The sequence below is a fragment of the Diplotaxodon limnothrissa genome, linkage group LG9 (genome assembly GCF_057381915.1).
Source record: "Diplotaxodon limnothrissa isolate DT_005_m linkage group LG9, D_limnothrissa_male_GT1.1, whole genome shotgun sequence".
In the NCBI taxonomy this organism is placed as follows: domain Eukaryota; kingdom Metazoa; phylum Chordata; class Actinopteri; order Cichliformes; family Cichlidae; genus Diplotaxodon; species Diplotaxodon limnothrissa.
In genome coordinates this window covers 34,251,709-34,276,172 of record NC_140604.1, presented here as the reverse complement: position 1 = coordinate 34,276,172, position 24,464 = coordinate 34,251,709, and the positions used below count along the sequence as shown (strand labels likewise).

The window sequence follows — 24,464 nt, the reverse complement described above, 5'->3', positions numbered from 1 at the left end:
TTTTACTTTAAATAAAAGGCTGCAAATCCGCCAGTGCTTTTTTTCATAACATGCCTTCACTGTTTGTTTTACTGATCTTCTGATTAATTAGTTCATGTGTTCAGGACTGTTTGCCATCAAGCTTTGTGCCACACAGCACAAGTATTTTTGTTATCGTTGTTGTTATCGACCAACATAACTACAGGTAATGCAGTCTGAGCCTCTGCTCCACAAGTATTTATATAGAAAGAGCTTCAGATTGTAACACAACAGATACATTTATCAATCCAAAATTCCTTTTAGACCAGTCTTTGTTCCTATTAATAATCACATTTATCCATTGATTGGTATTCTTTTCACCTTGCCTCCATCCTGCTGTATCCGAATCATCTCTTGACTTAAATCACTTCTGTTCTTGTTTTAATCGAGCAAAATGTTAGATCAGAGTCAAAGTCGGCAACAATCCCAGCAGATCAGCTGATCTTAAAGATAATTTGAGCAAATTTTAAGCCAAATCTCGTCTTTTAAGCTTGCTATGTATTAATTTGTCATCTGTTTCAGTCATCATTACACCTGGAAAATCATACACAGGGCCCAGTATTTTTGCACCTTTAGTCTGTTCCACAATCAGCTTTGTAACTTATCCCTTTCCCAGCTTCTCAGTTGTTCCGTTTCCAGCTTAACCAGTGTAACTTTGTTTATGCAGAAGGAAACCTCCTGACCACATTTTGTTTCCTGTGCAGAACTGGAGGAATCCCATAAGAAGTGTCACCCCTGCTGGTACACGTTTGCCCACCATTACCTGGTTTGGGAGTGCTGCCCTATGTGGCTTAAGGTGAAGCAGCTGGTGAAGATCATGGTGATGGACCCCTTCCTGGACCTCGCCATCACCGTCTGCATCGTCCTCAACACGCTCTTCATGGCCATGGAGCACTACCCTATGACTGATGAGTTCAATGGCATGCTCACCATCGGGAACCTGGTAGGAACAATGGATGAATGAATGCGTGGATGCTTGGTGGGAAAGCAGTAAAGCATGGTTATTGGTGGAGATATGTGGGTGAGAGACACATAGACACAGGTGCACTGTTCACCCAAAACAATCACAGGAATACAGAAGCAAACAAGATCAGATATTTGCAGAATAATCAGCTCAAAAACTGCTGCTTAACAAAGGCTCACAAACTGAACCTAAATAACAGATGGGGAAACCCCATAAAGGTAAAGGGGGAAACCACAGGGACCATAAAGAAGCCCCATTTCCCCCTGTGCTTATAGCAGATGGTTTATTTTGCCCTTGAGGCCTGTTTATTTATAGCAAGCCCCACCCTCTGCCTCCTCTTTTAATAAACCAGGAATGACTGGAGCAGCAGACAGGTAACTCAAAAGACAGAAAAAGTAATTAACGCAGCTCATGAAAGATGAAACATCGTGAACCAATTGCTTGAGCAACATTAAATGATTATTTGCAGCCCTGTCATGTTTAAATGTGTTTGTCTGAGCTCAATTAAACTGGATCTGAAGCCCACACTGTTGTCTAAACCTCCATTTAACAGCTATTCATTTAAATGTTTCCTTAATGTTTAACTAATAGTTTTAACAGGTTATCCACACTTTAACCTTCAAGAACCTACTAGGAGTAACCCCTGAAGCTCTTTTGTGAACTGAGCGCTTTCTATTATATTTCAGGCCTGGTTATAGGACAATTACTAGGCACGATGTGCCGGGAAAGCAGTGTTCCTCCCAGCTGTAGTAGGTCTCGACCTCCCGTTAGCTTCGAGCTAACGGGAGGTCGAAGGAGGAAGAATGCGGCTAAAACTTTTGCGAGATCCCGAGTTAGTTTTGCGAGATCTCGCAAAAGTCCGTCTTAATTTTTTTTCTCCCATGTCCCCTGCGGGGCTCTGTAACAAATAGTATGGATTTAAATTTGAATTACAAATTTCCTCACCTTTATTCTTAATGACGAGTTCTGATACCATAGTATATATCCATAAAGACGACCAATAGAATAATTTCCAGGTTTTTCAAATAATACCTCCATAGACAGACCATCCTCATGAACACACTCCCGGCTAAAACTTTTGCGAGATCCCGAGTTAGTTTTGCGAGATCTCGCAAAAGTCCATCTTAATTTTTTTTCCTCCCATGTCCCCTGCGGGGCTCCGTAATTTGTTAATAATTTAACTGCTAGAAATGCTTTAGGTTCTGTCATTTTAGTTCATTTTAGCTTTTACATCTTTCAACTCTTTGTACTGTTTAGCTCAACATGTTTATCTGCAGTGTTAGCTTCAAGTTTCAGCTGTTAATCATAGTTTAGCTATCTATTTGACTGCTGCTGTGTCTTTACCAACTGGCTGGTGAGTGGTTACCATGGTTGCATGTAGATTGCATGAAAGACACCGACTTGTCTGTAAACATTCCCCATTTATTCTCTGAGCTGTCATAAAATGTGTGATACAGTACAAACCGGAAACGAAAAATCTTTACCTTAAGAATAAAAGTTGTGCCTTATCGCTTCAACCAACACATTTCAAAAGATGCAGCTTTTACTTTGAAGGCAAATGTTGTTTCTGATTTCATCACACTTTTCACAGTTTCACTATCTTTTGTGTAGCAGACAGGTGCAGACAAGTTGATGCCCTCCATGCAAACTACTGGTGGCTCTAGCAACCTGATAGCAACCAAAGCAACTGCAAGGATATTTCCAGTGGATCAGCATGCCAGTTTCAAGCTAGCAGCTGCCAGTAACCAGTTGCCAACTAGTCCCGGAATACACACTTATTCCTAGCAAGTAAATAGCTAGCAAGTTTCTTAGCCAACAGTTACCAGAGGGTCACTGACCAGTATTTTAAGGCTGCATGCCTTCAGATTAGCAGTTTCATGTATTTTCCTGCAACTACTCACAGTTGGTGAGGAAAAACCCAGTGGGTGCTGAACGGTCGCTGGCAGGTCTCTCCTGTGTGTCTGAGGCCTTAAGTTAGCTGAGTGCGTCTTGTCATGTACTACCTACCTATCCATTGTTGTCTTCCATAAACTAATAGCATGGTGTATGTAAAGAAACCTGATAATGTCACATCCAATATCCTGTTTCATGCTGGGAAAAATGTCAGGACTTTTACCTGCCACATTTTCAGAGATATGTACTTTATCTCTTTGTATTGTAACACAAGGTTATCTCTAAATCGCTGAAATGAGAGATTCAGTCAGTTTCGTGAATCTCACATCATGCAAACTTGTCTTGGAAGAGCAGAGTGAAGGAAGCTCCTCACTGGTTGTTTACAAGCAGGTGTGGAAACAAACTTCGGGCGGGTTGACGAGACTGTGACATTTTCCAAAAGTGACAAAGAGCGTGACGGTTTGGGAAACCCCCGTCGGACATTTGAAACCACAGCAAATCTTTTTGGACAATTTCAAATCCTCAGGATTCAGAGAGGAAAAATAGAAACTAATTTCATTGCCTTTCTAGAAAAGTCTGTTTTTTTCCTTTTGTAAAAAAAAAAAAAAGGCAAGGTGGGTTTCAGTATTAGAGCTGACAGATGCGGGTCAGATAGCTTTAAACCACTGTGACTAACTCCAGTGTTTGAGCCCGCAGGTGTCCCGACTATCTGACAGGAGCTGATAGGTTGATGCAATATGGTAATTGGTTCACCTGAGGTGTGAAAGGCCCTCAGCCAGAGTCAGCGTGCTAATCACACCTGTACACACACACACACACACACACACACACACACACACACACACACACACACACACACTTGTTTCCGTCCAGTGATGTCAGGTCTCCTCAGCTCAGGCTGCAGGCAGAAAATGGTAATACAGTTTCTAAGTAGAAACAGTGATTTTGGCCTGCCGGCAGTAGTGGTTCAGTCAGTGGGGCCAGGCTCAAAGGTGGGCCTCTGTGGGAGAGTCACATGGATTATGAGAGATGCTTTTAGTAATGCTATGATGCCCCAGCATTCATTTTCCTCTGTAAACAACCAATCACTTCAAAGAGTAAGTAAACAAAATGATCTTCAGTTTCAACTGAGGCGAATCAGCAGAGAAATACGGCACTGCTTTATTGCTTCTTCTGATTGGTTGCGCAGCCACCAATGCTCACGCTGTCTTTTCACTGTGTTCAAACTACAGAAGTGAAACTCATAAGCTGCTCTAACTCTAAATTTTAGATTAACCAGACACAGTATAAGGATTGCAAATGTCGCTGAATCCTAAATAGAAATCTATGGCACAGTTCTGAAATGCCAAAGATGGAAGCTGTCCTGTCACAACCTCCAGAGGCCCAATCAATAGCTGCATGAGTTGATTGTGTTTGCTCAGAACAGGCTCGCAGCAGCTTTAACTGTGTGCTGACAGACATATTTGTTACTGTAACAAAGGCGTACTTAATTGTCTGTATTCATTTTCTTGGCTCACTATAACCATACAGTGAGACAGAATGTGTCATGAATCGCTGTGCGGCAGGCGGGAGTTGGACCCAAAATGCAGGACTCAGACTCGAGGGAATGAACTCAAAACACAGCTTTATTTGCCGGTAGAACAAACATACAAACTAAACTAAACTGGGAAGCCACAAACTAAGAACTCACAGCGAGACACAGGGAGATCCACACACAGCATGAGGGACGACGTCACACTGACTCAGAGAAACACAGGGTTTAAATACACTGGGGAGTAACGAGGGGAATGAGACACAGAAGGAGGGCACAGCTGGGAGAAATCAGGACTGACGAGACAAGCAAAGCAGGACACATTCACATAAGAAACGGACCTTCAAAGTAAAACAGGAAGGATCACACAGAGACGCGAACTTGACAGTGGAGACGGCAACTAAGAAACACAGAGACATAACCTATAAGGCAGAGGACTCTAAGAACCGAGAGACACAGAGGGGAACACAGGTGACACTGATAATCATAACGAGACAGGGCGGGGTGAACTGAACATGACATGTACAGGCGTGAGAGTCACAAAGTAAACAGGAAGTGCACAGAGGTTCAGACAGGAGGAGAGAGAGCACGGGGAAAACACAGACATAACGGGATGGGGAAACATGAAACAACCACAAAGGGAGACGAGGGCTCATAAATACACAGAGGGCACACAGGGGGTAAAAGCCATGAAGGGAAAACACTTAGGGAACAACACAACAGGGCAACTCAGAAAACATGGCCTAAATAAGGAATAAAATACAAACATACAAGAAAACCAAGAACACTGGGCCAACATGGCCCAGGACCATGACAGAATGGGGAGAAGCCGGTCCAAAGCCAGGAGATGTTATTAATCTCTACCCATTAATAGAGCAGCTTTACTAATCTGAAGAAGTTGTATAATTTATGGGACAAAAAAAGCTTTTAAAATTTAAAGTCACCAAAACTTTGAATGGATCTTCTGATGATTTATCTGGTGAGTGTATTTGGACTGCAGAAAATATGGCAAAATAACAATGAAATGACCCTTTAAGGCAGCGGTCTCCAACCTTTTTTGCGCCACGGACGGGTTTATGCCCGACAATATTTTCACGGACCGGCCTTTAAGGTGTCACGGATAAATACAACAAAAATAAAACTAGTACCGGTACCGAAAAAATAAGATTTATTCATAACACACGTGAAAAGACCCAGGAAAACCAAGTTAATGAAAAAAAACGATAACAAAATAACGCTGAAAACCAATAAAAATCCTGAAAACCATACATTTCACACCTGAGCCTAGACTCTCGCGGCCCGGTACCGGTCCGAGGCCCGGGGGTGGGGGGCCGCTGCTTTAAGGCATCTTTTGCCCTGGTTTTTGCTGGAAGAGTCGCTCTCTGTTACTCTTGAAGAGTCTTACTCTTATGTGCTAAGTGTATAGGTGTGAGAGTGGATGGTATTTGATAGCTCACCTCTCTCTGTAGGATTGAGCAGACAGAGCTGATGGATCGATAGTTTTGAAACAAAGTGATTGATTCGATTTATATAATGATGTTGTGTACGTTAAGCTGGTCAGCTGTGTATGCCCACATGTTCAGACAGCTTCAAAACCCCCAAGGAACGTCAAGGAGTCAAAAGCACGAGCTGTTGTATAATATCCCTCTAATGTTGCTGTCATCTTGCCTCCAGTTTAATGCAGCTATATACTTTTGCAACGTAAACAGTTTGAAGCGCTCCTCCATTTCAATTCAGAGGCGCTGAAGTCTCAGATAAACGCCGCGTCGTGTCAACGGGATCCGATTGCACTGTGGAGTCGCTAAGTTCTTTATAGGCTAAAACCTCTAATCCTCACAGATGTTTACATAGCATTTAGCTAGCCTTTCTGACGGACAGGAGAGCCTCTGCTGTGTGTCTCTTTGTGTGTGTGTGTGTGTGTGTGTGTTATGTAAGGATCATTTCAGGTCATTTCTGTGCTGACACAATCGATGTCAGTTTTCACTTTTTGTAGCTATTTCTCGTGTGCTCTTCAGCGTCGCTCTCTGGTTTCACTTATCAATATTTCCATGTGTGCAAAGATCTATAGAATGCATACATTCACTGAAGGCTTTTATCCACAGAGCAGCACTCTGCATCAAGGGCACAACTCATCCTCATTATACTTAACCTTTAATGTCTCTCATCATAGAAGCACAGTATGGACTTTAGATGGATTTTAGATTAAGTCTGGTTTTTTATTTTAATAAATCTGAAAACATTTATCTGATTTTAAGGTTTTGAGTGTATCCTGAATCACAACCTATGACAGTATGACAGCTAGGATACGCTCCAACGAGAAAGAAGATGGATGGATTGAGTTGTCAGTCTGAGAGGGACTAGCAGCTGAATGCTATGTTAACACTGTTTAACTAGGAAATGATAGCATGCTAATATAGCATGTTAATATAGCATGCTAATATAAAGTCTTTGGGTTGTGGCAGTTTCACAGAATTTATGAAATATAAATCAAACATAGTGAGTTCAGTGAGACTGAAAACTTAAGCTCTGTCAATAGAATAGAATAGAAAACCCTGGGCAGATCATATTTACATATACAGGTAGAGATATATATATAACTGACCCATGCATTTTGCAACTGGCTACCCCATTTACATTTCTTTTGATTGCCCTTTTGATTGCTCTATATTTGCAAGCCACTTTGCAACCCGCCACCAACCCAGCTCTTCCCTTCAGGCTGTCTGACTCTGTTGTCATTGGTGCTCACAGGGTTTTCCTGCTGGTCTTCTCACCTCTAGCTTTCTATGTGTCTGCATGGAAAAGTAGGCAGGTCACATAACGGAGGTGTACTACAAAATAAAGCAAATTATTGCATATGAACTTTTAGTTGCTCTAACAATGGAGTGATCGAAAAGTCTTGCGGAACAGGTCTATAAGTCTTGGATCTCCAGGATGAATATCATTCGCTCTACAGTTAATCATATAATCATAATTAGCCAATATTAATCTCTGGCTCTCTTCCACACTGTGTCTTTTTTCATGTCTCCTTCCCTAACCCTCCAACCAGTTGCAATAGATGGCAGCCTAGTTCTGCCTGAGGTTTCTTCCTGTCAAAAGGGAGTTTTTCTTTCCCACTGTCACCAAGGGCTTGCTCATAGAGGGCTGTCTGATTTTGGGGCGTTCTGTGTATTCAGGGGTCATCTTGATGAACAAAAGACTCCTGAATAAAAGGAGGATCATTTCACTTGACACGCTTCTTTCAGTGCTTCTTACCATTAAGTCATTCATTGATGTTGCTCCACAACATTCACGTCTTGAGTCTTAAACCTAAAAAGTCAAACTCTGTAACTCTTCCAATTCTTTTCCGACGTCGTGTTAGCATGTAGGTGAAGAATGAGACGTTTCCTTGCTCTGATGAAAGGTGTTTGTTGCGTGACAGGCTTCTTCTGTGGTGTTTCCTCACAATAACACACAGTCCTCTGCTGTAACCTATCTAATTTGGTCAGCATAGTCCTGCCCTTGCTAACAGGCACTAGGACAGTGATGGGGAAGACAAAAACTCAGGGATGTAAAATGTTTTAAAGTAAAATTAGCGTATAAACAGAATTTAGGAAAAACATTTTAAAAACTGATGAGCTTTAGACTTGAACAAGCAATTTATCATCAGGAAATCCACATGGACACGGTGTCTCTGACCAAAGCCTCTGTGTGTGTGTGTGTGTGTGTGTGTGTGTGTGTGTGTGTGTGTGTGTGTGTGTGTGTGTGTGTCCCGCTGCTTACTCATTACATCTGCCTGGTTGTGACAAAAATAATCATGTGTGTCTCGCGCACACACTCACACAGTCCATGTCATCCTCTCTCTGCTGATGTTACTGTTATTACTGAGTGCTGATGTCGACAACCCCTGTTTGGGAGCCAGCAGCATTCGCACACACACACACACACACACACTTACTTGCTGACCCGAGTAGTTTTTCATTGCTCAGTCAATGAATCAGCACGCGCAGACACACACACTCAGTGGAGAACACAGTGTCTAGACCTTAAACTTGCCATCTCTTCGTTCTCACAGACATAACTGTTTGGTGAGGAAGCGAGCGAGTCTGCTGGCTGAACTGGATCTCAGACCTAGATCTCGGCCCACAGACTAACGCCTGTTTCACAACAAAGTGTGGACAGTTAGTCGTGTATAATTTTAAAAAGCAAGATGTCTGTGAAGATTCTCAGTCATCCAGGTCATCGAGGAATTCGCATGATAAGGTGGGGCCAGGTTTCACAATGAACACACCCGAAACTCTGGCTGATTGGGACCCACGCCCAGTTTCACACCTTGGCTCAGGCGATTAGAGGATCATCAGGGGGTCCTTTTGTCCCTCTGTGGGGGGTCACTCCCACTAGGTTTATATCTGGGACTCTCCACCATTTGACCTTAGAACTGAAGAAGCTTCTCGGATGAGAGGTGAAACGTCTTCAAGCAACTTAAAGAAGTCCAGACGCTTTTCTTTCCAAGCTCCTTTAACTTTAAAAAGCAAGCTAAACGTAACTCCTCTGATTTGGAGTAAAATCGCAGAGTGCTAGGATTAGGAGATGAAGCAAAGTAACTTACCTGATTAAAGTGTGCTCTGAAAAGTTCAGGTGAGACATGTCTGCCTTTAAGACCCTCCACACAGAACTTGTATAAAAAGATGAATGCAGTCAAACCACTGTTGATGATGTCGCACTCAAATTAGTGATTTGGCTGCTGCAATGCTACCAAGCTTGGTTAGTGGTTCGTATCAGTAAACTATAGAGTTCAAATGCACAGACACTCAATCATTCAAAGTACAGGAGCTCAGACTGTTTGGCAGGAGCCATATTATTGGTCACATGATGTCATTAAAAATGCTCCAAAAGGCCACTCAGCTGAGGTGAAGCCTAGCAAACAGCTCCAGCTGCCTGTGAGGTGGAAGTGAGCCTCAAGTGGACAACAGAGGAACTGCAGCTTTATCATTTCTGTGTTGGTTTCCACTTGTTTTATTTGTCTAATCTTCATATTTTATGGAGACCTAAAGCATTATTACGCTGCACTTTATTGTGGCGGGATTACTCGCTACCTGACTGGCGAGTTTTGTTCACAGCCAATGTCAGGACAGCTGTTTGTAAAGTAACCTAAATTTTAAACTGTATTATTGATATTTATTCTCATTGGCCTATTTTCAGTATTCAATACAACCCTCCACTCCCCACCCCAAAACCTAAATAAATTGTACAATGATTAATTTAATAACAAAATGCTAATGAAGCAAATGAGATACAAATGAAAACTAATATATGCAAATTAATATTGTCCTAATTTTCAGAGCAAATCTATGCATATATGTATCTCTTAAAATAATAGAAAGGAAGGAAAACTGTGATCTGTTGATTTCTTTTTAATAGATAGATAGATAGAACTTTATTAATCCCTCGGGTGGGTTCCTCTGGGAAATTCGATTTCCAAAAAAGCACAGCACCGACAGAAGTTACAGAGTTACAGAATATTACACACACATATATATAAATACAGAGACAATATAAATAAAATATACGAAGGGGATAAATAGAATAAATAGGACTAAAAAATAAAAATACAAGTGAATTGCACATTTCAAGTATTGAGGTCTATTGCACTGTTGACTATTTACAAAGGTATTGCACAGTGAGGTGAAGAGGCTGTGCAATAGACTGATTTATGGGAGAAATGTACTTGTACAATGTAATGTAATATGTTTACTGGTTTAATTTAGGTTTTTTTTTTCATGCTTGAACTTTGCCATGATTTCTGAAAGTTGTATGAAGTATTGCTGTGGTTGGTGCACTCCATATGGTGTTCCTGTTCATTTTGTCTTGCATTTAAAAACTTTAGAAATAAAACAGGGGGAAAAAATCAGTCCATGTGTTTTTATAATAAAAATAAATCCGAGTGATGTTCGCTGAGCCTCAGCGTTCAGAGAGTTTACCAAATATTTCTTGCATAATAAAATAAAGCGTTCTGAGAAGTGATGTGATTTTTAGCTGGAGCCCAAAGGCAGCTGCTGACATTTGACAGCTGAACTGTGTCTAACTTGATTAATGTCACTCCGCCTGATGTCAGCACACCGTTACACTCTGTGCACCAATCAGTAACACACACTCTTTAAAAACAGAGCGCTGATAAATGTGACTGCTGAACCCACAGAACATGCAAACTCAGGCAGGATTCAAACCAGCAACCGCCTCTTTGTCCTTTGTCCTCCACATCCTGACCCTCCTCCTCCTTTCTCTTTTCCTTTATTCTTAGTTTTATCTTCCTCATCATTCTTCTTTTATTCTTCCTCTCCTTCTCCGTTACCCCATTTCTCGTCTTCTTCTTCACTTCTCTTCCTTTTTCTTTCACTTCTCCTCTTTAGCTTCCTTCTTATTCTTCTCTTCCTCACCTTCTCCTCTTCTTGTTCTCCTTCTGTTAAATTTGTTTAAATTTACCTTTTTTTCAGACTGATTCATTTCCTCTTAATCTTTGATTCTATGTATTTCTTCACCCTTTGGTTCTGAAAGAGCCTCCTTCATCATTACATCAAACACACACACACTTTACCTGTGTGTGTGTGTGTGTGTGTGTGTGTGTGTGTGTGTGTGTGTGTGTGTGTGTGTGTGTGTGTGCGTGCGTGCGTGCGAGCGAGAGCAAGAGAGAGGCTCTCCTGATGCCAGTAATAATAACAGCATGATTGTTGAGTAGCTAATCAACGCACTACAGAGTTAATGAGCCCATATAAGAGGATCGAGGTGTGTGTGTGTGTGTGTGAGTATTTTAGAGAGAGGTAACCCCAGAGCCTCTGATTTTCTGTAGCACCCAAACACAGAAATAAAACTGAAGTGAAAACTCACTTTTTAGGAGACGTACATGCACACATTTTTCATACAAACTGGTTGTGAAACACACACAGGCTGAAAAACACACATGCACGCACACACACACACGTGTGTCACGTAGCTTGTGTCACATCGAGGATCCCCTCAGTCTGGAACAACAAGCAGGGAGAGGAGCTGCTGCAAAACACGAACACACACACACAGAGTGGAATAAACCCACACTTTAAATGTAGCAAACACACAGACACACGTGTGATGTACAGCAGAGCGAGGCAGACCCTGGATGAGCTGAGGTCTGCACTGAGAGGCAGACAGAGAGGCTTAAGAGATCAAACCAGAGGAGCAGCCAGCTGAGAAAAAGTCTTATTAGACTTTCTAAAATCACCAAATCAACACTGAGAGACTCTGTCTGTCACACAGGTCTGTCACCAAGTCCTCAGATCACTGCTGCCTAAAAACTCACACCACTCAGCGATGTTGCAAAGAGGGGAATTAGCTTTAAAGTCCGACACTGTTACTTGTATCAGGCTCTAAACGTGCTTCCTTCTGCTGTAAAGCCGAGATTTGAACCTGGGAGTGTATGGGGACTGACTCAGTGCTGGAGACAGCCTCGAGTGGACATTAGAGGAACTGCAGTTCGTGGTACGTTCTGTGCTAGCTTCATCTTTCAGCTGTTTGAAAGATGCTACACTTCATGCTAACTGACACACATGCTAAAGTTAGCATAGCAGGTCAGTGTGCTGGAACGTCCTTTTATTCTGGAGCAGCTGAAATCCTGCTGGTGTTTAAAGAACTTGTGTACTTCAGCAGCAGTTATACGAGGTGACGTGTGTGTGTGTGTGTGTGTGTGTGTGTGTGTGTGTGTGTGTGTGTGTGTGTGTGTGTGTGTGTGTGTGTGTGTGAACCTAACCCAGTCTGAAATGTCCTACCCTTTGGCTAACTCTGCCCTTCATTTAGTTCTTGTATCTCTGTGTGGTTGTGTGTCCTCACCTGACTGTCTCTGTCTCTACCTGCACATGTCCACGTTCTTTCCTTTGTGTTGTGTGTACTTTTGTGACTCAGCTTCCTTTGTATTCTCAGTACTACTAACCCCAACGCTTTGAAGTGTTACAATTAGTTTCAGTTTTTGTGTACTCTCAATACAAGAACATTGTGTTGTTACTTTGTAGCTCTTGTATCGTCTAATTGTGTGAAAAGCATTTTTCCCATGGGTGGTGGCTGACTGTCTAAGCCGGTCATTTCCAGCTTTATATTTTCCCTCTTGGACTGGTTAGAGTAGCTTTGCATGATTGACAGTTCAAAATAAGCCCGATTTCTCTCATCCTGGGGCAGCAAAGTGAAAGACAAAATATAAAAACCTTCTCGTCTCGACGTCTGCTTCAGCATGAGCACATGCTGCTGCCGCTGTCATCGTTCTCCATGTTAAATATGTTTTCACTTCCTGCAGACACAGGCAGAGGCTGTGATATTTCAGAAACACTTCTAGGTCCTTTTAATCATCTTTAATCAAAATAATATGGACACACAGGGCTTTGCTGCTGCATTTACGATCTGCTGCTAACATAAACATTTACAGGAATACCGTTTTGTGATTCAGAGCGTGCTGCTGTAAAAACAGTCTCGGAAAATTATGTGTGTGTTTAAAGAATGCTAACATAAAACAGCGTTGCAGCGCTCTCCCCACGTCCCAAACCTAGCTTACATTCCTTGCTGTGTCTCTTTCAGGTGTTCTCCGGCATCTTCACAGCAGAGATGGTGTTGAAGATCATCGCTCTGGATCCATACTACTACTTCCAGACGGGCTGGAACATCTTCGACAGCATCATTGTCTGCCTCAGCCTCATGGAGCTCGGCCTGTCCGATGTGGAGGGGCTCAGCGTGTTGCGCTCCTTCAGGCTGGTAAATCACACCGATTGTCCCACATTTACCACCAAATTCAACAAAGGGGTGGCTTGAATTAAAATGTTGTTGATCATTACAACACGTAGTTCATCAGCCAGCTGATTTCTGATTGATTTGGAAGGACTAAAAATCCTGAAACCCAACTAAGGATGTAATTCCTGAGTAATTAAATTAAATTTCAATGTATTTTATTTTGAATAAAAATCTAATTTTATTTATCTACAAATACTTAAAGGTAGGTACATTAGAGTAAATGGCTAACAAGTCAGTTTTTACAAGAAACAAAGAAATGCACTTGTTACATTTTGTCAGATCTTAGCAGGAGAAATAGTTTCTAAAACATGTTGATAGAAAGTCACATGGTGTCACATTACCCTCGTACAGGCAGTCTGACATTAGAAAGCACATTCCAATGTACAAACACAAGAACAGCTACATCCGCTCTCTGTTTCATTAGGAATTATTAAAGTGGACATCGCAGTATATTCATAGTCGGGAGATAATAATTAAGCTGGAAACTCAGCTGATGGGCAGCTGAAGGCCCAATGAGACGGCAGTGTTCAGCGGGATGTTTCGCACCTCGCAGAGGACGTGATGATTGGCTGATAATGAGCGGTGTCACTCAAAATATAAGTTCCACTGTGTCCAATTTTGCTTCACCGGCAAACAAGGAAAACAAGATGAGGACAGTAGTGGTCACACACACACAGACACACACAGACACACACAGACGCACACACAGACACACACACTGACACACACACAGACACACACACACACAGACGCACACACAGACACACACACAGACACACACAGACGCACACACTGACACACACACAGACGCACACACTGACACACACACAGACACACACAGATCCTCGCAGGCTGTCTTCATCAGTCTGCGTCGATCTTTCTAAGTGTCACTCTGGGTATTGTCAGGTTCTACCAGAGGCAAACACACTCACACACACAGACTCGCACACACTAATAAAGCCACTCTGATGTTTGAGCCTTTCTTCTGCGCCGGCCTGGTTTCTTTGTTTTTTCTTCCTCTGTTCTGTTTCTCTTTTGTTCCTCTGTTTTCTCAGCCGTGCTCTGTAATTTTGAATACTGTTTTTTTTCTTTCTCTCCTCTCTCTCTGATGCTGACCTTAATTTTGTTTCATGCTTTCATTGTCTTTGAGTCTTCCTCTCTCTTTCGGTTGATTTATTGAAAATAAAGAGAGAAGTAAAAAAACACCTGTGAGTCCAAAAACGACACAAAGCCCCATCTGTGGCAATATGAGTATGCAGCTTCAGACACGATCGTCAAATGAACTTCAAATAAATAAAATCAGCAATTTTCCTCAAATCTTCGATTTAAATTTCTGTTTGTTTTGTCAGACTTGTTAAAGATCCAAATATCTCTCAATCTTAGAGACATTTACACCATTTACTTCAGACAAACATGACATTTCAGGCAAAGCTGATGAAATTTAGCAGATGAACACGAGGCAACTTGGCTATCATCCTAATAAAAATGGAGGCTAGGCGCTTGGTTACTGCGGAACTGCCGAGCATATTAACCATGACAGGCCACACCAAACTCTCCTCAGAAATCCTGTATTGAAGTTTTACAGACACCCATCATGTGATGTTAATTATTCTTGACATGTGACCATAGGATCAGATGAATAAGGTCCCAACCACACAGGCCTAGAGACCAGTCAGTGACCAATGAGTGGTTGCTAGGGAAAAAGGTGTATTCCCCGTAGGGCTGGGCGATATGGCCTAAAATTCATATAATGATATGATATAATTTGAAGCACGTGCGGTAATAATATATATCACGATATATTCTTTTCTTCTGTATAACGTATTTTCCACACTAAAAATCCTTTAATTTTCTCAAAAATCGAGAGTGTGCCTTATGTATGAATTCTGGTTGTGCTTACTGACCTCAAACCGATTTCTGCGTGCAGAAATCTGTTAAAAAAAATGTTTTAGTACAACTTTGGTAAGCCGCACAGCTTGATGGATAATCAGAGCATTATGGCTGCCGTAGTGAGGAGCTTCGCGAAGTAATCTGGGTCCAAAACTCCGTCAATTTCAGGTCCCAAAGTCAAACAAACACTGAGAGTTAAAAACGGTCTAAATTCTTTCATCTTTAAAAGAATCATCAGCGTTGCTGCTTTATCGGGTGTAACAATTAAGTTTTACATCGATGCATCCATGAAAACAGAATTTATTAAATTTAACAGAGACAGAAGTTAACAGGAAGTTAGCTCGCTAGTTTACACCTAAACATTTCATACCATGTTCTGACTGAGAGATTTCTGAAACAATTCAAACGTACAGCTCTGCTATCACTTCCAACATAAATGAAGACAGAAACTAAACAGCAGTGGCCTTTGAGGGGTTACTGAAGTTTGACTACCTGATATATAATGTTGTGCTACATGATTGCTAGCGACACAGCTATGTTAGCATAACATTAGCACAGTGAAGCTGGAGGATGAACGCCAACTTTTTTTCCACTCATTAAAAGTTAACGTGAGGGATTCTGGTGGTCAGGGACAAATGCAATCGCATAGCAGGATGCTGTACACGGGCCAAACTTCAGTCAGGAGAACAACTGAGATTATTCATCCACAATACGAGGTTAGTTATTAATATACTGCAACAACATGGGAATAGAGCAGCTGTGAGAGAATTCAACATTAATGAATCAATGTTACGGAAGTGGAGGAAGCGCAGTTTTTGGCTTTCCCCATATTTCAAAAGGGCTTCATCTCTTTGCTGTGACTGTCGCCGGCCATAATTTGCAGATGATAATGGTTTTAGCCACTGCGATGCTTTCGACCAAAACAGGCGCCGCTTGATGACATCATCAACATGCGCTATCGCGATAGAGCGATATAGTCAAAATCTCTATCGTTGGCCAAATTTATATTGTTTCTATCGTATATCGTTTATATCGCCCACCCCTAATTGCCCGTCCTCCTTGTGATTGCTTTGACCACCAGTATGTTGCTGCAGTTGTAGTTGGAATGGACGTCATGCACCTGCCCACAAACACTGCTCTCTGGGCTGCAGTCAAACTGTGCAAAGTGTGACACAAACCAGAAATGAAGAGTTTACCTTCAAAGTAATAGTTGTGTCTTTGCAACATGTTGGCTGCAGTGCTGAGGCACAACGTTTAATTTGAAGGAGAATGTCTGTGTGGTTTTTCATGTAGCACTGTCTTCACATCTGATTTAACCTAGAAACAGCCATAGGAACCACTGCCAACTTCCATTTTTCCCTAGCAACCGATAGCTCAATTACATCCAATATGGCAGACAACTCTTGAGCAATGTGCTCATGACATCATCTGAGAAACCTGGTTTTAGCTCTGCTGTCTCTTCCTTTTCCTCGCTTCCCTTGCAGCTACGTGTTTTTAAGCTTGCTCGCTCATGGCCAACTCTCAACACGCTGATAAAGATCATCGGGAACTCTATGGGCGCTCTGGGCAACCTGACGCTCGTCCTCGCCATCATCGTCTTCATCTTTGCCGTGGTCGGCATGCAACTGTTTGGGAAAAACTACCAGGTAACACTTCTGACCCAGACTAAGGTACGGGCCTGACGTCGCTTGTTCAGAACATTGAGCTTCTTTCTGCCGCCTCTGCAGGAATGTGTGTGTAAGATCTCCAAGGACTGCACTCTTCCTCGTTGGCACATGAAGGACTTCTTCCACTCGTTCCTCATCGTCTTCAGGGTGCTGTGCGGCGAGTGGATAGAGACCATGTGGGACTGCATGGAGGTCGCAGGGCAGCCGCTCTGCATCCTCGTCTTCATGCTGGTCATGGTCATCGGAAACCTGGTGGTGAGTTCCTACCTGCTTAATCAAAGAATCCCTCTGGAATTTTGACTTTTAGGAGGTGTGACTGACTTATACTGGGTATGATCATCTATTGGACTAAGCTGGAATGTCCGTTGTGCTCCAGCCGGTCAGTTGGTGTTGGCAGTCTGCAAGTTAAAACAAATGTTTTGAGGAGATGTAAAACTTTAGCATCATTAGCAAATTAGCGTCATTGGCTAGCTATTTAACATTGGTCCATGTAGTCTCACGGTCATTGTCAGTCTCCAGAGACAGTCACTTTAAATGACTCGACATTGGCAAACTGGAATGTTGTTCAGAAGGAGGAATGGCTGCTTTTGACCTAAGTTGGTGCAATGATGTATTCAACCCAAACACAAAGGTTTTACACTTCGAATACTGCTGTAAGATATTATCATAACTCACCATGAAGTCTAATGATTTCTCTCACTTTTCTCAAGGCCGTGTCCCTTTGTCCCCCTGGGTCAATGTGAAAGAGAAGTTAGACCCTTGAAATCCTGTTGTTGTCAGACAGCGTCCATAAGCTTCTCCTTGGATTCTGATTGTCAGGAGAATCTCAGCTGATGAGTGTTTCAATGCAGTGTGAGGAAGATTTTTCACAAAAGTTGAGATATTTGCTTCAGTGTAGTGAGAGATGCTGGCTAACTTTGCTCATAACTGTGAGCAAACTGAGTTGGTAGTTGTGTAGTTGTGTGTGTCTGTGCAGGTTCTTAATCATCCAGGTCATGGTCCAGTCCAAAGTGCTTGAATCAAAGGCCAGCTGTCTTCTATCCAAGCACTTTGGACCGAGTCTACAGTCGTTAGGGTTAGAGTTAACTGTAATTCAGCATTTTGGCTAAACAGAGCTCGTTAAAAATAACTGTTGGGCAGAAGAGAAAGGCTGTGTTTTGGTCAGCAGGTGGGCTTTCCTGACCTGACTTAGCCATGTGCTACCGCGGGTATCGAATCCTGCTTCGAGTCGAGGCTGAGGGATGAAAATGTGACAGCTCAGCCAGCTCGGAGAAGACTTGTGGTCCACAGAGGAGGGATGCTTGCTGATTTTGATGGCCTTCACCATCACAACATACATATCCAAAAAAGTCATTTATTTCATCTTATAACTTTCATTATTAAGAAATTTCCAGAGCAAATTCTTGAAGCTGAGCTCCTTTGACCAATAAATACATTTCACTTGTTTTATGCTCGTTCCATTTTTATGTGTTTTGTTTTTACTTGGACTGTATTAGCAGTTTAATTTTTGTGTAGACTAAGTGTTATCTCACACACACAGACCAATGCAGGGAGCACTTGACAAAAGGAGAACAGAAAAGATTTCCTTTCTTCTGATAACTATCTGCCATCTCATCTTACCCAGCACCCCCAACGCACACACACACACACACACACACACACACACACACACACACACACACACACACAGAGAGCTCGTTTTACCTCTCTTACTATACAATGCAACCCCCTGCTAGCATGAACACGTCACCTCTGCACGTCTAAACACATCAATCAATCAGAGTGTGTGTGTGTGTGTGTGTGTGTGTGTGTGTGTGTGTGTGTGTGTGTGTGTCTGTCTGTCTGTCTGTCTGTTGGGGGAGAGGGATTATAGTAGTACGTAACTGGAGAAGAGAAAGTTCCACGATCAGATGGTCAAACGCCCCCCCCCCCCCCCCCCCCCCCAAACACACACACTCATTCAAGCACACAAGTCATAGCTGAAGTGAGACGATATTATTCACCACTTTGTCACATGCAGGGTGTGTTTGTTATTACTTTGTTCCGCAGCATTAGTAAAAAAAACAAAAGTACTGGTCACTTGTGAGCTGGCAGAGTTGACACGTCTCTGAAATAATAATGAGTAAGTTCAGCAGTCAAACTACATCTGAACCAGATTTTGAGTAAATATTAGTAAGTTTTCCTCTACAGTAAGATTTCAATACACCTGTCAGGACAGGTACTTGGCACACCTCCTTTATGCCTTTAATCATTTTTAAAAACCTTATCATCATACACTCATACCCCGTTTCATCAGGGCTAGATTGGGGTTCAGTACCTTTTCCCGTACTTCGAGTAGCTGAATGTCCAGTAACAACCTTGTGATTAAAGCCTGACTTGCTCTACCTCCTCAGCTATAGAGGATATTCCTCTGTGGAATAACGTGGGAGGATATCTGACTGAAATGAATGCAAGCAATAAAGCCGGTCATCAACTTGTGTTTGGCCTCACCGGACAAAAATAAAATCCATAATAAGCTTTTATTTCAAGTAGTCTGAGGTGAAGCCTGATTCCTGCACCTCCTCCTAACTTTGGTTTCAAGACTGAGCTGAAGTTAATTTTCTTCAAATTCTGGAATCCCCCTTACTGTAAACATTAAAAACACTGAAATAAAATCCCAGCACTTGAAAGTGTTACTTTAGCTTCTTCTGCTGTATGCATGATTTCCTAGTTTGTCTCAGCTGTTGTGTTTCTGGCTCTTCCCTAATTCTCAGTGGATTGTAGATGAATTTATCCCATAAATATGCTTCTGCCTAGAACCGGGATCTCAGGGTGACATTACTCACAAAGACGAATACAAGATTTTCTTTTTTTTAAATTAACCAAAGTACAACAGGTCAAACAGATAAATCAACTCGTGAACAGGAGATGTTTGGGCAGCAGAGGAAACTAGGTGCTGCACCGATGCTACCTTTTCTTTTTTGGAATAAAAATATCTTGGATTGAAAGTTTTTAGTTTTTTTCTGGATCTGTGGAACTAGATCCATCTCAAAATGTTTTATTGTTAACAAACAGTACATCATAGATTTGTTGGTATGGCTCCATAATCGTTGATGTCCCAACATGAGCCTGATGCAGGGAGAGCAGCAGCCAAACAGATTCAGCAGTTTATAGCATTATTATTCTAAACTGCATTTATGTTTTAGCAGCAGCAGGTGTCTGAGTAGCAGTCAGATCTTAGCGTATATATATCCCAACACCAGAGTTTGGGGTCCAAATATAACTGGATAAATAGAATATATTAAAGAAATATATTTAAATAAATATATTTAAATAAATATATTTAAAGGATGCTTTACATGACAAAGAAAGCAGGATCAACAAATGTGGAAAAAGGAGCTTGAATACAATTTAATTTTACTCCTTAATTTCCGTTTTTATCATTTTCATTTGTTCCCTGGGCTCCTCGTTCTGTCCCTCCTCTTCCTTGTCTAGTCTTCACAGCCTGTAATATACTCTGTAGTGGATTCTCATATTCACCAGTCAGTGGATCATGAAATGTGTGTGCGCGCAGCAATAATAGAGTCTCACTCATCTATTTAGCTTAATGGTCTCATGGATATTTAATAATGAGCTTGATAGGCCAGACAGCTCACACACACACACACACACACACACACACACACACGCAGACAAGCATGCCGTCAACAGCCTCTTATTCCGTCCTCAGTGACAGGAATTGTATCTCCTCCTACAGAGGGATATGCTGACCTGAGTGAATGAATGTGTGTGTGTGTGTGTGTGTGTGTGTGTGTGTGTGTGTGTGTGTGTGTGTGTGTGTGTGTGTGTGTGTGTGTGTGAACCTTTGCTATTCATGTGATTTATCCTTTTAGAAATGGCCCCATTGTGCACACCTCAGCGTGCTTAGGTGTGCACATGCCTTGCATGCGTTCACGTGTTTGTATGTGTGCATGACTTTTTTTTTTTGGTGGTGGTGGTTATAGGATGTCACGTTGTCAGACCTCATAACAGGCAGTGAGGAAGGAGGAAACAAGTGAAAGCATGTCCAAATACTGTAAACAGACAGGAAGGAAAGCAGGAAGGGTAATTCAAGTTAAGGTAATTCGAGGTGATGCCAAAAGGAATAAAGAGGTGGTAACAGAGACAGAGAGAGAAAAGATCAAAGGAAAGGACAAGAGGGAGATGCCATTAAAGAAAAGCAAGAGAAGATAAGGAAGGAGCAATGGGAAGAAAATAGGGAAGGAAGAAGGAAAAGGGGAGGAGAAAAGAATAAAAGGGAAGGAGGACAAAAAGTGGGAAAGGATAGGAGCAAGAAGAGGAACTCACAAAGTGAAAGAAGTGAGAAAAACTCAAGAAAAGAAGTTGTCAGTAGAACAAACAAGAAACAAATTCAAAGAATAAAAACAGAGTTAAAGGATTATTGCAGAAGGATGAGGAGAAAAGGTAAGGGGTAATAGAGACGTAAGAACCTGAGGAAGAAAGTGATAAAACTGATACAGTACAGGAAAGAAGGAGAAAAGTTGAGGAGGAAGAAAATGAAGAGGGAAGAAATGCAATAAAATAAAGAAGAGGAGAATTTAGAAGCACGGGGTAAAAGAAAGGAACAAGAAAAGTAGTCTCATATGTAAAGACAGGAAAAGGGAGGAAATGGTACAAGGAAACTGAGGGTATAAAAGGAAGAAAATAGGTACTAGAGAAAAGAAAAGATGAAAAGAAAAACAGAAAGGAAGAGAAGAAGACAAAGGGAGAGTACGAGAATAAAAGAAATGAAGGAGGAAGAGAAAAGGTGAGGAAGGAAAAGGAAAACATTTTGGCAAGAGAACTAAAGAGGGAAAAGTAGTGGAAAAACTAAACAAGGAAGAAGGAAATGGTAAATGGTGAGAGGGAGAGAGCAGAAGAGGAAAGAAGAGAGGAAAATAAATCTGACACAGTTTCAAGAAAGAAATCAGAAAAAGCAAGAACAAGGCACAGAGGGAAGAAATTAAGCTTCCTGCTTCCTGTTTAAATAAAAGGAAATAAGGAGCAAAAGTAAACAGAAGAAGGAAAAGATGGAAAAAGTAAAAATGAACAGCGAGATGGAGGGGTACGAAGAACCAGAAAGGAAAAAGAGGAAGTAATAGAAGGAAAATGAAAACAAAAGGAACGAGAAAAGGTAAGAAGGAAAAGGAAGAAGTATGATAAGAAAGGAAGGAAGGAGGAAATAAAGAGATGGAATTAAAATGAAAGGGAGGAATTTAAAAGATGGAAAGACCAAAAGGGGGAAACACAGAAGGAGAACGAAGAGTGGAAGAAAAGTGAAAAGTGCAAAATAAAACCCTGCAGGTTTTAGATGTGGCCTCGAACCAACACAGCTGATTTAAATGGCTAAATTAGCTCCTCAACCGCTGTATTCCAATTCAGCGTCTGCAGCTTTAAAGGCCGCATTTTAAGGCCGATTACGTCACAGTGACACGACGAAGGCTGTCCCAATTTGAAGGCTGCTCGAAATGCGGCCCTCAAATGCGTCCTTCGTGGCCCAACATATCCCAGAATGCATAGCGTGGCGCTGGGTGTGGATAATTGTGCCGAAAAAAAACGGCGGATGAGGGGCCCCCGAAGAGTGAACTTTAAGTACTGAATATTATGTCACTTATTTATGTGCAAATGTTTAATAACGAAGAACATTAAACATTACTGTTGGCCACATGTCGGCAAAGTTATGTGACATTAGTGACGTTTGTACTAACTTGGTTTTAAAGCCTTTACTTTAAAATATACGCCGTTCAATAGCTGAGCTTAATCTTACAGAGAATGATCAAAGCTCATGTAGAAACAAACAAACAAATAAACAAAAGGTTTTCTCCTTCATTTCTGTCAAACAAAGCTGTATGACACGTTTCCAGTGGTTAGTATCATGGTTGCTAGGCAACCTGGGCAGCGCGACGGAGGCTAGACCGTCCCATTTCACAAGCCTCGCACTTCCGGCCTTAGTGGTCTTTGAGTACGCGGCCCTTGAGGATCGTTGAGGCTGCAGACCCTGAATTGGGAAACAGCCAACATGTCCTGAAGTTCTCCAGAGGCCTGGTAACAAACTCATCATGTGATTCAGGTGGGTTGACCCAGGGTGAGACCTAAAACCTGCAGGACACCAGCCCTCGTGGACTGAGACTGCCCACCCCTGGGATAGATAGTTTGTCATTAAAGGTAAATGTGAAGTTGATTAAAGTTGTAAATCACTGGATTATCCTAATAGAGTAATGGATTCATTCATGTAGATCTCTGTCCTGATGTTCTTCAGAAACAGTTTCTGAGCTGCCTTTGTTCCTGGGCTTTTATTCTGAAAAGTGTTTCCTGCTACTTCCTGCAGACTGTGTTCCTGAACTGTGTGTGTCTGTGTGTGTGCAGCTGCACAGAGGGAACCAGATGTTTCTTTGCTTTTTCTCTTTATGACAAATGAGCGGCTGAATGTGTTTTCCTGAGCCAGCACTTGAGCAGCAGCACACCTGCCTCTGCGCTCCTCCTCCTCCACCTTCTCCTCCTCTTCTTCTCCTGTTTTTTTTCCACTTCTTTTCCTCTCCGTTCATTTATACATGTACATTCACTTTTATCATTGTCATTTTTAGCAGGGCCTCCAAAGCTGCTCAAACAGCACAAATCAGCAGTTTGAATTGTCTGACCGATTAATTACATATATGCTGGATGGATTATTCTTAGTAGAAGAAACATCTGGTGGTGGTCTTATATGAGGCGCTTCAGGTCAAAGCAGAAACAACACACGTGCGGAGGAAAATAAATGGTGGGATGCATCAACTCTGTTACATTAAATGTATATTTTTCTAAGACGAGTTTTATTATAAGTTAAAAATAAAACAACAGGATTCAGAACACAATGAAAAAGTGGACAATTATGGAAACCAGGACACGTTGGGCTTGTATTAATCAGTCCAGTGGAGATAAAGAATATTAACTCTTAGCACTAACAATCTTTTTATTTCCTCTGTGTCCGGAACATGGAGTTTATAATGATAAACCCCAAAAGCGCTACTTTTTGTGTAAAATGATTAAATGTCCATGCTGTAAACACTGAGAGGCTCGCAAACTGCATCCTCTCAGTGTCCAATACTGATGTTTAAACCCAGTGGATCGCACAGAACTATGAGCCTTATGATGGACTGAGAACCTGTCCAACCTCTCGTCCTGTGACAGCTGTGACAGGCTTGCCTCCTAACAGCACTCTACCCCTGACACCCCCACAGAGAGCACAGCTATCCTATTAAACAACCGTACAAACACCTGGTTGGATAATTATGACTGAACTGTTTTTGTTTGTTCATAGTTGTCCTAAAACATCTCCAGTACGTGATACCTAAGAGACAAACCCAGGGCAGAAAACCCAACACATCAGTTTCAGTTGCACATTTAGAACCACGTATGTGATTACTGACATGTGTAAAATAGGTTCCATCAGCAGCATGGATGCATGGATGATAGATGGACATATAATATGCTGTTCATCCAAGGGAGACATATAGGGCACTTGTGAAAGTTGCTTTGTATGTAAAACATTATATTCACCCATATATTATAAAATTTACTGCAAGCTTTTGTGTTTATTACTTTATTAATTACAGCCTTTTGAAATTGGGTCATTTCTTTTGATTTCTCATTGGTTTCCTTAAAAAAATAAGCAATAACTACTAAGATCAGTAGTTATTACCACGGTTACCACAGAAACACTGAA

General features: G+C 41.8%; 1 protein-coding gene across 1 annotated transcript in view; it reads left to right on the top strand.

Moving 5' to 3' along the window:
* Positions 1-24,464, top strand: part of LOC146625992 (sodium channel protein type 3 subunit alpha-like) — a 206,402-nt gene that overhangs the window by 99,601 nt on the left and 82,337 nt on the right. The window contains exons 15-18 of the mRNA XM_085363113.1: positions 723-961; positions 12,978-13,151; positions 16,562-16,723; positions 16,805-16,999. Coding sequence (XP_085219239.1) covers positions 723-961; positions 12,978-13,151; positions 16,562-16,723; positions 16,805-16,999 — 770 coding nt within the window. The remainder of the gene's footprint in view (positions 1-722; positions 962-12,977; positions 13,152-16,561; positions 16,724-16,804; positions 17,000-24,464) is intronic.